The sequence below is a fragment of the Nanorana parkeri genome, unplaced genomic scaffold (genome assembly GCF_000935625.1).
Source record: "Nanorana parkeri isolate BGI_ZX_2015 unplaced genomic scaffold, ASM93562v1 scaffold1165, whole genome shotgun sequence".
Lineage (NCBI taxonomy): Eukaryota > Metazoa > Chordata > Amphibia > Anura > Dicroglossidae > Nanorana > Nanorana parkeri.
The window spans coordinates 218,558-233,482 of record NW_017307433.1 but is presented as its reverse complement, the minus strand read 5'-3'; the positions used below and the strand labels follow the sequence as shown (position 1 = coordinate 233,482).

The 14,925-nt window shown below is 43.8% G+C and overlaps 1 protein-coding gene across 1 annotated transcript in view; it reads right to left on the bottom strand.

Annotated features, from left to right (window-relative positions):
• LOC108796752 (rho GTPase-activating protein 23-like) overlaps positions 1 to 14,925 on the bottom strand; it is a 257,499-nt gene that overhangs the window by 86,640 nt on the left and 155,934 nt on the right. Inside the window, exons 13-14 of the mRNA XM_018568267.1 lie at positions 7,092 to 7,133; positions 5,273 to 5,366 (exon numbers count right to left, since the gene is read on the bottom strand). Of these exons, the coding sequence (XP_018423769.1) occupies positions 5,273 to 5,366; positions 7,092 to 7,133 (136 nt within the window). The remainder of the gene's footprint in view (positions 1 to 5,272; positions 5,367 to 7,091; positions 7,134 to 14,925) is intronic.

The following is a 14,925-nucleotide window of genomic DNA, read 5'->3' as shown; positions in this document are numbered from 1 at the left end:
TTTCTGATGTCTCCAGAATGTAAGCCTTCCTACTCCAGGACCCTCACTCCTTTTGAGAGACTCTGCTCAGGAAGTGGCCCAACAGGACACTTAATCTCATGGCTGTTTAATATCGTTAGAGACAACACCACCCCACATTCGCCTTACTTTCGCACCAAGTGGGAGCGAATTCTCAATACAGCTTTAACCAAAAGTTCTTGGTCTAAGATTTGCACAGCAGCACACAAATGCACCATCAACAGCAGAATGCAAGAAACAAACTTTAAATTACTAACTTTCTGATACAGGACCCTGCACTTACTGCACCACATGTACCTGGCAGTATCACCGTACTGCTGGAGATGCCACACAGGTGAGGGCACCCTTGCACACATCTTCTGGTCCTGTCCCCGCATACAGCCCTTTTGGAGACATGTACATGAAGCAATCCGAAAGATCACAGGCACTGCGTTACCCTTCACCCTCACAGTTTCCCTCCTACATTGGGAACCTGACACCCCCATGGGGGCACTTAAATCGCTACACAGACACCTCATCAATGCAGCGGGCACAATCATCCCCCGCCACTGGCGACAGGACCACACACCCACAATACGTGAATGGCTCATACAAGTTGGACACGTATACGAGATGGAAGAGCTACTTGCCACTAGACCGGACACCCTAGATAACTTCAGAATGATGTGGGCCTGCTGGACCTACTTCATTGGTACTGATGACTTTACTGAATTGCAACGCAGTGGATAATAACTGGAAGAAATCGTGGTACCCTCATACGAAACTGCCACATTTATCCCCAACTGTGGCCTGAGGAACCCGACTGAGAACTCACTGACAATACAATTATCTTGTGATTACCATCTGCTGATATGTTCGTCTCTATTTTTCTTCCTTTTCTATATTCTCCGATTGCCATGGTTAGAAATTCAACTGTTAGGCACTTCACTGTACATGATCTGAACCAGCGATCGAGTTTATTGTATCACTTTGTATTCCTAACAAAATTTCAATAAAAAATCATTTGAAACAACAACAAAAAATTCCCCTATGTCAAAGAACACAGAGAATTTTGCTTTCTTTGTTAGAGGTGTAAATACATACTATTTGCCCAACTTTGTACACTCACTGGATATTGTATGCCATATTTATGGTGCACCAAAAACTTGACATTTGCTGCACTTTCAGAATTCTACCAATGCAGTCAGAAATAAAATACATACGCTCAAAATGTAATCTGACATTTGAGTATGTCTGGAAGCTATAGATGTTTTACTAGGGGTAAACTAGTTTTCTGCAACTACTCTACTTCCTCAAGAAAGACTACTTAATCTGATTTTCATCTCTCTTACAACCACCTGTGTGATTAGGAAGCATCACAAACCAAACCATACCATTCTGATGATTTCAAGTTACCATATGCCAGGGACTTATTTTTTTCTATGAGAAGACCGACCAGAGTGATATGTCTTTCTATAGTATGGAATTATTATTATTATACAGGATTTATATAGCGCCAATAGTTTGCACAGTGCTTTACAATATAAGGAAGACATTACAGTCACAATACAAATTAAGACAAGATGGTAAGGAGGGCCCTGCCCGTGAGGGCTTACAATTTAAAAGGAAGGGGCAAGTGATACATGAGGAGGTAGCTGCGCGGGGATGATTGTTTGAGAAAGTGATTGTTCAGTGGTTAGGGTGAGGTGGGAACGGCTTCCCTGAAGAGATGAGCCTAAAGGCAGTCAGTGTGGGAGATAGACGGACAGGTTGGGGTAGAGAGTTCCATAGGATGGGACACACTCTAGTGAAGTCCTGGAGGCAAGCATGGGAGGAGTTGATGACGGAGCTGGAAAGCAGGAGGTCTTGTGAAGAGCGGAGGGGACGGTTAGGGTAATACTTTGAGACCAGGTTAGAGATATAGCCGGGGCCAGAGTTGTGGATGGCTTTGTACGCGGTTGTTAATATTTTGAATTGTATCCTTTGGGCTATAGGAAGCCAGTGCAGGGTTTGACAGAGGGGGGTTGCAGACACTGAGCAGTTGGTTAGGTGGATGAGTCTAGCAGCTGCATTCATGATAGACTGAAGGGGGGATAGCCTGTGTAGAGGTAGGCCAGTGAGGAGGGAGTTGCAATAGTCAAGACGAGAGATAACAAGGGAGTGGATGAGTAATTTTGCGGTTTCTGAAGGCGGCAGGATTTGGATAGTGATTGGATGTGGGGAAGAAAGGTGCGGTCCGAGTCAAGGATGACACCTAGGACCTTGGCATGTTGGGAGGGCTGGATAGTTGTGTTAACAATCTCAAGGGAAAAGTTGGGGGAAGGTGCACGGGCAGGAGGAAAAATCAAGAGCTCAATTTTTGAAAGGTTGAGTTTTATGAAGTGTTGCGACATCCAGACAGATATGTCAGTTAGTAGATTAGTGACACGCAAGGACACTGAGGGGGAGAGTTGCGGAGTGGAGAGATAGATTTGAGTGTCATCAGCAAAGAGATGGTATTGGAAGCCATGTGTGGTTATTAACTGAACAAGAGAGGAGGTGTAGATAGAGAAGAGAGGGGGCAAGTGGTGAGGTGGGTGTCAGAGAGAAGCTTTGTAACCTCCTCTGTGGTGACCGGGTCAAAAGAGGAGAGTGACAAGTGTGATGGTGGGTTTGGAACATGAATAGGGGAAGGTGACTGCACAGTGGCGATCTGATCCCGAATTGTATGGAATGACTACTATTGCCACCACAGTGATATAAGTATGTCTATGTCATCAATACAGTTAAATGGACTATATGTGATCATCCATAGCAGTTAGATTCAATTGTACTTTGGAATAGCACAAAAGGAAAATAAGAGTAATCCTGTTGGCTGATGCAGAGCAACATAGGAGGTGTTTACATCAGGCACACTGATGTGAAAGTGATCACAAGGTGATTGCTTTTAATATTGTGTGCAAGAAAGGGAGGGTGGACGAGAAGCCTAAACTTCAGGAAGGCAAACTTTGATAAACTACGCATTATAGTGGGTGAAATCGAATGGGAAAACTTATTTGATAAACTAAACTTTGACCAAAAGTGGGACTGTTTCAAGAACAAATAAAAAAAAATGCTATTACCAGGTGTATACCACTGGGTAACAAAAGTAAAAGATCAAAAACGAAGCCAATATGGCTAAATAAAATGGTAAAACAACACATTAAAGAAAAAAAAGTAGCATTTAGCAAGTATAAAATGGAGGGGACAGTATTGGCATTCCAAAACTACACAGAATGTAATAAAAGATGTAAACTGGTATTCCGGGCAGCTAAAATTGAATGTGAGAAATACATTGCCGAAGTTAGTAAAAAGAACCCCAACATAGAGGGCCGAGGCGCTAAATACTTTCTTCTCGTCGGTATTCACCGAGGAAGCAGACGGGTTTAATGTAAATGGTAAAACACAAAATTTAACAAGAAATACACCTGAGTGGTTGACTGAAACTGGGATACAACAGAGGCATAAACTACTAAATGCAAATAAAGCATTAGGACCTGATAATCTACATCCCAAGGTACTCAAGGAACTGAACAAGGAGATAACGAGACCATTGTTCCTAATTTTTAAGGAATCCGTAATGGCTGGTAGAGTGCCAAACGACTGGTGAAGGGCTAATGTGGTACCTATATTAAAAAAAGGGTCAAAATGTCAACCTGGGAACTGTAGACCAGTTAGTCTAACATGCATAGTATGTAAACTGTTAAAAGGGAATTATCAAGGACTACTTAGTGGAATTCGTCCAAGATCATGGCATAATAACTGATAATCAGCATGGATTTAGGAAGGATCGTTCTTGCTAGGCCAACCTGCTGACCTTTTACGAAGAGGTGAGTAGAGATCAAGATGGAGGGAGGACGGTGGACGTAGTATATCTGAACTTTTCCAAAGCATTTGATACGGTGCCACACATAAATGCTTGTTATACAAGCTAAGGGATATGGGCATAGATGAATTCGTGTGCACATGGATAGAAAACTGGCTACGAGAACTTGCACAAGGAGGAGGTGACTAGCCAAGTCTCAGTGTTTGCTGATGATACGAAAATTGCGAGGGTAGTAGACACAGATTTAGACATTATAACATTACAGGAGGACCTGGATAAAATCAGGGAGTGAGCAACTGTATGGCAGATGAAGTTCAATGTAGATAAATGTAAGGTAATGCACCTTGGAGTTAAAAATAGGCAAATGGACTATACACTTATGGGTATGCAACTAGGGAAGTCGGAAATGGAGAAGGATCTGGGGGTCATTATAGACCGCAGATTGAATAACAGCTCGCAATGCCAGGCTGCTGTAAACAAAGCAAGCAGTGTTCTGTCTTGCATTAAGAACGGAATGTATTGCAGGGACAAGTCTATAATTTTGCCACTTTACAGATCACTGGTTCGGCCACATCTGGAGTATGCGGTCCAGTTTTGGTCACCGATACTCAGGGAAAGATGTCCTTGAGCTGAAAAAAGTCCAGCGGAGGGCAACCAAACTCATTAAGGGGTTTGAGGACCTGAGCTATGAAACAAGGTTGTTAAAATTAAATATGTTCTCTTTGGAGGTTAGGAGATTAAGGGGAGGCATGATTTTCCTGTATAAACTATTCAAGGGCGACAGCTACATTAGTAACAAACTGTTTACAGTTAGCTCCGTAACAAAGACCAGAGGGCACAACCAAAAATTGGTGGAAAAAAAATTTCAACACACAGGGTGCAAGGGGTTCTTCACAGTAAGAGCGGTTAAGGTCTGGAACACGCTGCCGCAGGAAGTGATTTCAGCTAAGAGTGATGAATCATTCAAGAAACTCCTGGACGAGTTCCTCGGAGACCATAATATACAGGTACTCCTAAGAGCGAAATCATACATGGACTAATGCACACTCACACACCAACTCAAACATAAATGCACACACACTAGGTTGGACTTGATGGACTTTTGTCTTTATTCAACCTCAAATACTATGTAACTATATGTAACTATGATAAATGTGTGCTCAGTGTGAGGAAATTAAGATAAACTCTATATTTTTGTTATTTAACAAATCAATAAACAATTTACAAAGTGCAGTAACCTAGTGCAATTCCTCTGGTCTTATTAAAGTAACCTGAAATCTTTTTCTCTGCACATCCCCATTTCTGTTGGCGACACATTATTGAAGATGTTAGGTTGTTTAAAAAAGGTGTTATATAGTTGTAGAGAAAATGTTATACCATTGTGTTGTCTTAAATTGTTTTACCCATGTGCTAGAAACGTTTCGAATTTACCTGAGGTATCCCCTAGAAGTATGGTCCTTGCAATATTTGGCAGAAGGTGTTCAATATTAGGTACAGACTGGGAATCTGACTCATCCACTGGAGTCTGAAAGGCATAAAATGTGAAAGGTATGCAATTACCTAGGTAACATAATACAGGAAATATAGACATGTGACATGCTACACAGTAGCACAAAGAAAGTATAATACACTCCGCTCCTGAATGTCTCTACTGCTCTGGCTAAAATCACCTGGGCTTACCCAGTAGACCAGTATGATTAGATTGAATGATCAATAAAAATAGAAAGATATAGGCGTAAAATAAAAAAAAAACTTTCCTTGAGTATACTAGTTATAGTTTCCAATGTGACTACCATGACAGCCAATCATTATAATCATATGACGTTTGTTTACAAATAAACCTGCTGACTTCAGCTGTTCCTATGTTTTAAAAAAACAAAACAAAACAAAAAAAAACAACAGCTAAAGCAGGAATGCTCCAACTATCACAGTGCAAGTGTTTAAAAAATGTGTGTGTGTAAAATATGCAATTTATTTTAAAGCACTTTCCATTTGTCACCTTATGATACAATATATGAGGAGGGTATTTATCATGAGTGTGCACCGAATAAAGCCTGTCCTTAAACACTGTAAAAATGATTTAGGTGGGCAACTTAATCAGCATTGGCGTTCCTTAACTACAAAGAATGTATCAGGGACAAGTCTATAATTTTGCCACTTTATAGATCATTTAGATCATTGGTTCGACCTCATCTGGAGTACGCGGTCCATTGAGTTGAGTTGGGTTGGGTCCTTGAGTTGGAAAAAGTCCAGTGGAGGGCAACCAAACTAATTAGGGGTATGGAGGACCAGAGCTACGAGACAAGGCTACTAAATTTAAACATGTTCACATTGGAGGTGAGGAGATTAAGGGGGGATATGATCTCCATGTACAAAATGTTCAATGGTGGTAGCAACATTAGCGATAAACTGTTTAAAATTAACTCCATTACAAAAACTAGAGGCCACCACCTAAAATTGGTGGAAAAAAAATTCCAGCACAAGGGGCGAAGGGGGTTCTTCACAGTAAGATCAGTTAGGGTCTGGAACTCACTGCCACAGACAGTGATTTCAGCAAAGAATGTGGAATTGTTCCAGAAACTTTTGGACGATTTCTTAAGGGACCGTAATATACAGGGGTACAGGTACTCCTAGAATGAGATCCTAATAGGTTGGACTTGATGGACTAATGTCTTTATTCAACCTCAAATACTATGTAACTATGTAACTTAGTCGCAGAGGTAAACCTCTGGTCATCAACGTGTTAAACATTTACATTTCAGAACTACTACTTGGGCAATTCAAACTGGGGACATGCAGCAAAATGGCATATCAATCAGTAACCCCAGAGACAGATACTGATGAATTAATATGCAAGTATTGCATTTTTCTCAAAAGTTTGAGCTACCTGCCTTTTGAGCCACCTGTCATGGGTGGCTTAGTTGACCTATAGGGAGAGGGTATCTTGCTCAACTTTTTTTCATAATTTGCTCAGTTTGAATCGACCAAGTTTGTGACATTTGGTTTAAGCAATTGTTTCACAAGAATAAATTGATATCTGTAGCCTGACAACACTAGTTGATAATCATTAATCCCAATAAACAATTTTCAAATCTCACTATCCCATAAAAAAATACATATATAGATACAAACTTGTGAAGGGTAAGGTAATGAAGCTGACAAGATGTGACAAAAACAGAAACAGAAAATGCCACTGCATAGATGACAAATTCCACTTTTCCCAGCAGTGTCTTATTGCAAGAATATTTACCTTTTCAGCTTTCTCGTGCTCTTCACTGAAGAACCAGTCAGACTGCAACACAGAAAAGTTAGTGGCAGCAAGTTACAGGGGAACAGAGGGGACATGTACTTCATAAAGCAGAAAACACAACAGGTTATTCATCACTGCTAATCTGTATCACCTTTTCACGATACCTACAACTAGGTATGTGCCGATACCGCTACTAGCATCGGTATCGGGACTGATACAGGGCATTTTGACAAGTACTTGTATTTGTAAAAATGCCCCGATACATAGCGCCAATGCTTGCGCTATGTTTTTTTTTTGTTACCTCGCCGAGCATCACTGCTGCTTCGGTGGGCGGTGCTCCAGGTAGGGTCCTAATTTAGGTGGCTGGCGACTGCCCAGAGGACCCCACTCAGAGCACCGCTCACCAGAGCAGCAGTGACGCGACTCTCCTCTTCAGCTCAGCGCCTTCAGGGCCGGAGAGCAGCGGCGAGTCAGCGCTGGTCCGGTGGGAGGAGCTCCAGGTGAGATCTTAATTTAGCGGGCCAGCTAAATTAGGACCCCACCTGGAGCTCCTCCCACTGGACCAGCGCTGACTCGTCGCTGCTCTCCGGCACAGAGTGAGGGCAAGGGGGGGGCACTATTAAGCAGGGGATAAATGTAAATCTATGGTCTCCAGTGTATTAGCAGTCTGTACTCTATATATACTACATATAGTGTACATAGCAATAGATTTACAATTCTCCCCTGCTAACATGAATAGGTTAAATCATGATCCATTGTACATAACATGTAGTTGTACTATGGATCATTTAAAGTCACCTGTCCCTTTAAGAAAAAGGTCATTGGTATCGGCAAGTACATGAGGGGAAGTGCTTGTACTTGTACATGGTCTTGAAAAAGTGGTATCTGGACATCCCTATCTATAACTAGGGATGCACATATACTTTTCGAGTACCAGTGCAGATACTTGGCATTTTCATGAGGGTTGCAGGGGTTGCAGCTGGGACCTGGCTCTGGCACTCCACCACTGTCCTGAAATCATTAGTCTGTATTGTTTTAGAAAAACTGTCACATGACAAACAAAAATGTATCAGTACCCGTACTTGTAAGTACTCAGCAAGTACTCGTACTCACAAAACTGGTTACTGTGCATCCCTTTATTTATAAAAACAAAATCGTACATTAAAACAGAGATGTACTAATCCCAGGAGCTCCGTGTGCCCCTTACAAATGACAGCTGCCTCCTAATTTTTGAATTTTTCTCTAGTCTAGTCTTGGAGCTCAAAAGTATCGGTACATGTACTCATACTTGTACCGAGTACTGTACATGGTATCTGTGCAACCCTACCTACAACCATAAAACATGATTGCGATTGATCCTGACATAATTGATGTATACTATATTAAAAAAGCAGCATATACCACATAATCAGCGTTTAGATGTGTCACATGAAAAGTATTAACAGCACAAGTCTCTTTACAGTACTTGTGAACACACTACTAAAAAAGCACATTATAATACTGCAAATATTACTTTCCAACTGCAGGGATCCCAACCTGAAAGAAGTAACTTTAGGGAGGTGACCTCAGTCTCGCCCCCCCGAAATGATGGCAGATAGCAAAGAAGCTATTGCTCCCAGTGCTATCTGCTGTTTTGTTTTGTTTTTGTATTCTGACAGCTGCTGCTATTAGAATAAAAAAAATTAAGAAAAAAACCGAGCATAGGAATGAATAGCTAGATTGCTATTGGCTATTTCAAATTACAATAGCCAATAGCAAGCAGGCTATTGCACCCGCCCTCTGCTGCTGTCAATCAGCAGAGGAGGACGTGATGGAGAACTTCAGGTCCGCATCTGCTGATTGACAGCAGCAGTGGGCGGGTGCAATAGCTAGTCTGCTATTGGCTATTGCAAATTGAAATAGCCAATAGGATATCATATACAAAGAGGTAAACTGGCTATAAAGTATAGCCGGTTAAAGAGGTTAACAAGGGATCGGAACAGACTAAATTGATGCAAAAAGTTTTATTATACAAAAAAGTATAAAATTAGGACACAACCATCAGTGTACTAACAACCATTAAAAACAGAAAAGCATGACATTGTCAATAAACCTTATGAAATATAAGTAGGTTAGAACCTGGGCTCTCGTTTGCATAAGCATAAATATCAGGACCATGGAAGAAATTGCAAGAATGTATAAAAGCACCTTGTTCCCTATTATCACAATAGCCCCTATTCGGGCTGGATCACACAGGAATAAATACTTATTGCCAAGCTGGAAAGTACATATAGTTCCATACGAGATCCTTTCAATAGCGATTGAGGCTAGGTTGCCGTATTACCACAGCTGCCTTAATTAATTGATTTCCATGCCAAGGAATACTGAAATGGAAGGTCTCTCAGACCGTTTGGATCAAAGCTCAAGGTGTCCGTGTGTTCATTTAACCCCTCTTTAGGTACAGAGTGTCATAAACGAATGGTTGGAAACAAGTGGGTACAATATAACATATTTTGCCGTCTATTTCTTCCGGCTGTATTTGGTAGTGACAATCTCAGCAAATACATGTGAGTCTTCCCCTTACTGAGTGTTGCTCATTTTCATGAAGGGGGTATATAGTTCAGGTATAATTGCTTTTTAAGGTAACATCCTTTGAGTCCGTGTATATTTTACTCACATTGCTGATAGTCTATGAGATTGATTGGATCCTCTCCACTTTCTTTCAAACCACGATGTTTCATTGATCTTTTAGAGTTAATGAATTTTGTGAGATACATCCGATGGTCATTCCTTTACTGAGCTTTGTAAGGCGAATTCCCAATTATCCATGGGATGTTAGACGCCAGGGTCAGGATATACTGATCATGCATAAAAATTGGGCCTTGAAACCAACTTGTCTACCGGTCACGTAACGCCAATAGGAGCCTAGCTATTCACTCCTATGCTGCTTTTTTTTTCTCTCCGACTGTCTGACTAATGGTGGCCGGTGACCCCAATGTCAGAAAAAAAACAAAAAAAAACAGATATCAGAGAAAGGTTTACTCAGCTAGATAGAGCAGAGTGAACCTTCCCGGGAGAAAATGTTTCTCTCCTGGGCGGCCGGGAGCCACTATCTAATAGCGGGAGACTCCTGGAACGTCTGGGAGAGTTGGGATGTCTGCAACTGTAGTTGCTAAATTGTTAAAAATAAATGGAATTTACCTGTCCACATAATTTGTTTGGCAGTCACGTGACCATGAAGCCTCCCTTAATGTCCCTCCTCCCCATAGCCGGGGGGGTTGTCTGCATAATAAGGGGGCGGTCAAGTATATACAGGTCACACACACACAGCAGGGAATCCTTGTGAAGTCAGTAGGTAGCAGCTGGCCTCTGTAGTGCAGTAAGAGGACACAGCCCTCCATGTTCTACTGCCCAGGGCCCCAAACACCTGGTGGAGCCTCTCCATACGTATATGCATTTTTTGTCTGCTGATCTCCCTCCCCTGAATTTTTTTGGCTTTGTTGTGGTGTCTTGGCAGCCTATTCAAAATCAATGGGCTGTCTTATCACAAAGCATGTTAACACAATGCAGCTCTAAAGTATGGATAGGTCCTTAAGCTGAGAACCAGGAAATGAGAGAAAGAGCTTGTTCCACCATCCCTCTCACTACCTGGGCTTCTACAGAGTGCCACTAAGTAGGCAAAAGCCTCAAGTCAGTGCAGTGCTGGACACGTGAGAAGAACATTTTTCTGTCAACGATTTCTGCCAACATACTGCCGATAAAACAATAGGCTCAATTCATTGAATGCTAATGCATCCACTTTCTCCACTGACTGTCGCACACTTCTCGAATTTTTCTTTATTTAAAACTCTTGCAAACAATAAACAAAATAAATATATACATATTTACGGGGATCGGTAGGCATCGGATAACTGTAGTTTCTAGTTGCTTGAGAATAAGAAAAACTCCCCGCTCCAATTCCACCAGACTGCAGATCAATATACACATCGGTTGCAGGCTGCAGTGTGCTCCCACTCGTCAAACAATATCTCTCCAATCAGACGCACGAAACTGAGGTCCATAAAGATCCAAAGTTATTGTTGTAAATTCCATGCAAAGTCCAAAATACAAGGGACACACTACCATAGTATCTCTCCCACTCCAAGCCTCTCAAGAGTTTCACCACCTGGACTTAGTCATAGAGGTGCAGTTTCTTATTCTTCCAAGTGCTTATAGCTGCTGCGTACTGCCCATCTCACAGGTGAAGTAGTGAACCCCTGGAAGTAATCAACTTAGTTGGAAATAAATTACTAATACCACATAGATGAAAACTGCAAAACAGCACCACACCCCTTCAATAGAAAGGATCACCACCCACCTCACAGGTGATACCTAAGTAGTTAACCACTGGAAGTGACCGACTTGGTTGGAGATAAATTCCTAATACCATACGATACAGTACACGTGTGTCCCAACACTGAGTGAACCAAATATGTGACCACACTTCAGATACCAAAACAATTTCTGTGAACTATAGTTTATTAGATACAGCAAAAACAACACAACCACAAGCAACCCCACCACCACCGGTATCATATAAGAGCCTAACTATATACAAACAACAAATCACACACCAGAGAAAAACAGGGCTGGGTATAACCTGGGGAGCAGGGCACCAAGAGGAGAGCCGGGAGCCACAGATCAGGAGACCTCAGGGGTAAGAGTCAGGAATCAGGTCAGAGTCCAAGGCAAGAACAGAGGTAGGAACAGGAACCAGGATACAGGTAGGGATATGGAAGCAATACTGAGGCACAGGCTGTGAGGCTAAATACCTTCCCAGACTAGCACCAGGTGGTGACTAATTGCTGGGAGACACCTGCAGGTGAGCACCGGAACTGCATGTTCCAGCACTACCGTGCCACCCAGAAGTGTTCTGGTACCTGACAGCTACTGGCTGCCTAGAGGCACTTGCAGGTGAGCATGGGAACTGCAGGATCTGGTTCCAGCACCACAGTGCCACCCAGAGGTGGTCTGGTACCTGACAGCTACTGGCTGCCTAGAGGCACTTGCAGGTGAGCATGGGAACTGCAGGATTTGGTTCCAGCGCCACAGTGCCACCCAGAGGTGGTCTGGTACTTAACAGTACCCCCACCCCCTCAAGGAGCGGTCTTCGGACGATCCAACAAAATCCTAAGTGTAAAGTCCACAAAACAAAGCCCACATATCTGCTCATTCTCATGAAAAAGAGATAAATGCAGCACCAGTCCATGTCCACAGCAGGCTTGCATGTCCGTCAAGTTTGCCATATGACCGGCCGAGACCCTCGCCGCTGGGGTCAGGTAACAGGCTGAGTATCCCACCGCCGGGATCTGGCAACATCCAGTCGACCGCCCAAGCAACCTGCCAGTTCAAGTTCCATAAGCCAACTGATGTTCCAACATGAAGGCCATTGGCACTAGGGTTCTTCAGCATTAACTCCCCCTGCACTGAGGAGCTTAGGCTTCTGCGGGCATACCACCTCTGAGTAGTTTGGGGGGTCACTAGGACCGACATTGCGCTTAGCCAGCCACCTGGATTGCTCCAAAGCAGTGGTCACCTGGCCCAGGTTTCCACATACCTTGGAGAACGCAGTGACTCCATCTGGAATCAAGGAAGGCTCAAATGGAGCTCCCCTGTTTCCCAGGAAATCACCACTATCAGGTCTGGGCTTGTGCTCATGATCACCCCTCCTAAAATGGATGCCCAAACCCCCAGGCCTCTGCCCAACCAGAACCACTAGCGGCAGACAGAACACAGGCAGGTTAGTTGCCCACCAATGATCTCCCTCAATGGGCAACCCAGACTTTGCAGGAGATGAAAACAAGTCCCCAGACCCCTCGGCTTCAAGGGGCACAACCCCATCACCAAGACCAGAGCGGACAGTGGGTGAAGGTCCCACAAAGTTTAGCTGGAAAATCAGCCAAGGCACCGGATCAATAGAGGCGAGAAGCTGGGGAGCAGGGACAGGATCAGCAGAGGCGATGAACTGAGCAGCAGGCAAAGGATCAGAGGCAATGGGCTGGGGAGCAGGCACAGGATCAGCAGAGGCGATTAACTGGGCTACAGGCACAGGATCAGAGGCGAGGAGCTGGGCAGCAGGCACCGGATCAGCAGAGGCGAGGCTGGACTGGCACAGAGGGAGGAGCGGGCTGGACTGGCACGAAGCAGGAGCAGGCTGGACCTGGCACCGAAGCAGGAGCCGGCTGGACTGGCACCAAAGCAGGAACAGGCTGTACTGGCACCAAAGCAGGAACAGGCTGGACTGGCACCAAAGCAGGAACAGGCTGGACTGGCACCAAAGCAGAACAGGCTGGACTGGCACCAAAGCAGAACAGGCTGGACTGGCACCAAAGCAGAACAGGCTGGACTGGCACCGAAGCAGGAGCAGGCTGGACTGGCACCGAAGAAGGAGCAGGCTGGACTGGCACAGAAGAAGGAGCAGGCTGGACTGGCACAGAAGCAGGAGCAGGCTGGACTGGTACCGAAGCAGGAGCAGACTGGACTGGCACCGAAGCAGGAGAAGGCTGGACTGGCACCAAAGAAGGAGCAGGCTGGACTGGCACAGAAGCAGGCTGCACTGGTACCGAAGCAGGAGCAGGCTGGATCCATTTGTAATTTAAACAGCTTATTCTGCAAGGTCATACTCTAAGCCTAAAAGGGGTGTCTGGTTTATCCCCCTTAAAATAGAACCTATGGTTAGTCCAACAGAGTTGTTGTTTAGCTAAATTAGCTTAGATCTATTAGTCGTGGAAGTGTCAAATTGGAAGGCCTGCGAGGCCGATAAAAGATCCGCTTCCAACTCCAGGATACGAGCCTCCCCTTTATGTGATTAAGGACAGTTAACTTAGTTTACCACGAATGGTGACCTAATGGGCCTCCCAGACCGTGACCCGGGAACTCACAGATGATTCATTAAGTACTAAATAGGACTCAAAGGGCTTCTGAGGAGACGATTGTATTGTAGGATCAGCGAGCAATTCTCTCAAGATCCAGGTAAACTGTCACTTGTGGGGAAACAATAGCGAGTAACGGATTGAAACATCATAATCAAAACCACGGAATGGGAACAATAAATGCAAAGCAAATCTGTGGCAGGGTAGTATGGTACACCAAAATAAGATCTATATGTGAAAAAGTGAGTGTTGTGTGGATTAGAATAGAAAGTAAAAGCCTCCTTAGAAGGGTGAGGTTCTCTCCAGGAATCTACCAGATGGTGTGAGGATAGGAGTGCATGAAAATGTCTAGCAGAAGCAACATCAGGTGAAGAAGAGGTGGCATTGGCTGGATCATGACAATCAGCGTGCAAGTGTAACGGTAAGTTGGAGTCACCACAAAGCACCAGATTCCCGCTAGCGTGACAGTCAAGGACTTGTAATAGGTGGGTAAAAAAGCCAAATTGGCCATCAATGGGTGCATATCATCACTCATAATATCATCATTGGGGCAAAGGTCACGGGATCATCATGGATCGATCCCACCAATATCAGGTATCTGCCTTCCAGACTCCTAATCTGTTTAGCACATAAAAAAGGGAACCGATTCTCTGAGAGCAATCAGTACCCCTGTAGATTTGACAGGAGTCGGTGCAATATAAAACTTAGGGAACGTGGAATAAGGAAAGGTAGGGGAGGAGTTTCTAGAAAAATGGGTCTTTTGCAAGCAGATCATATCTGCACAATGGACCTCAAAATAACAAAAAGCCTTTACCTCGTTATTAGGGTGACTGAGCCCTTGTGTATTGAAGGACCATAACCAAAGCACCCAACCCAAACTGAATAGATGCTAAAGGAGTAAGGCAATATCATTATAGAAAAAAAGAACTAGGCAGAGCATCCCA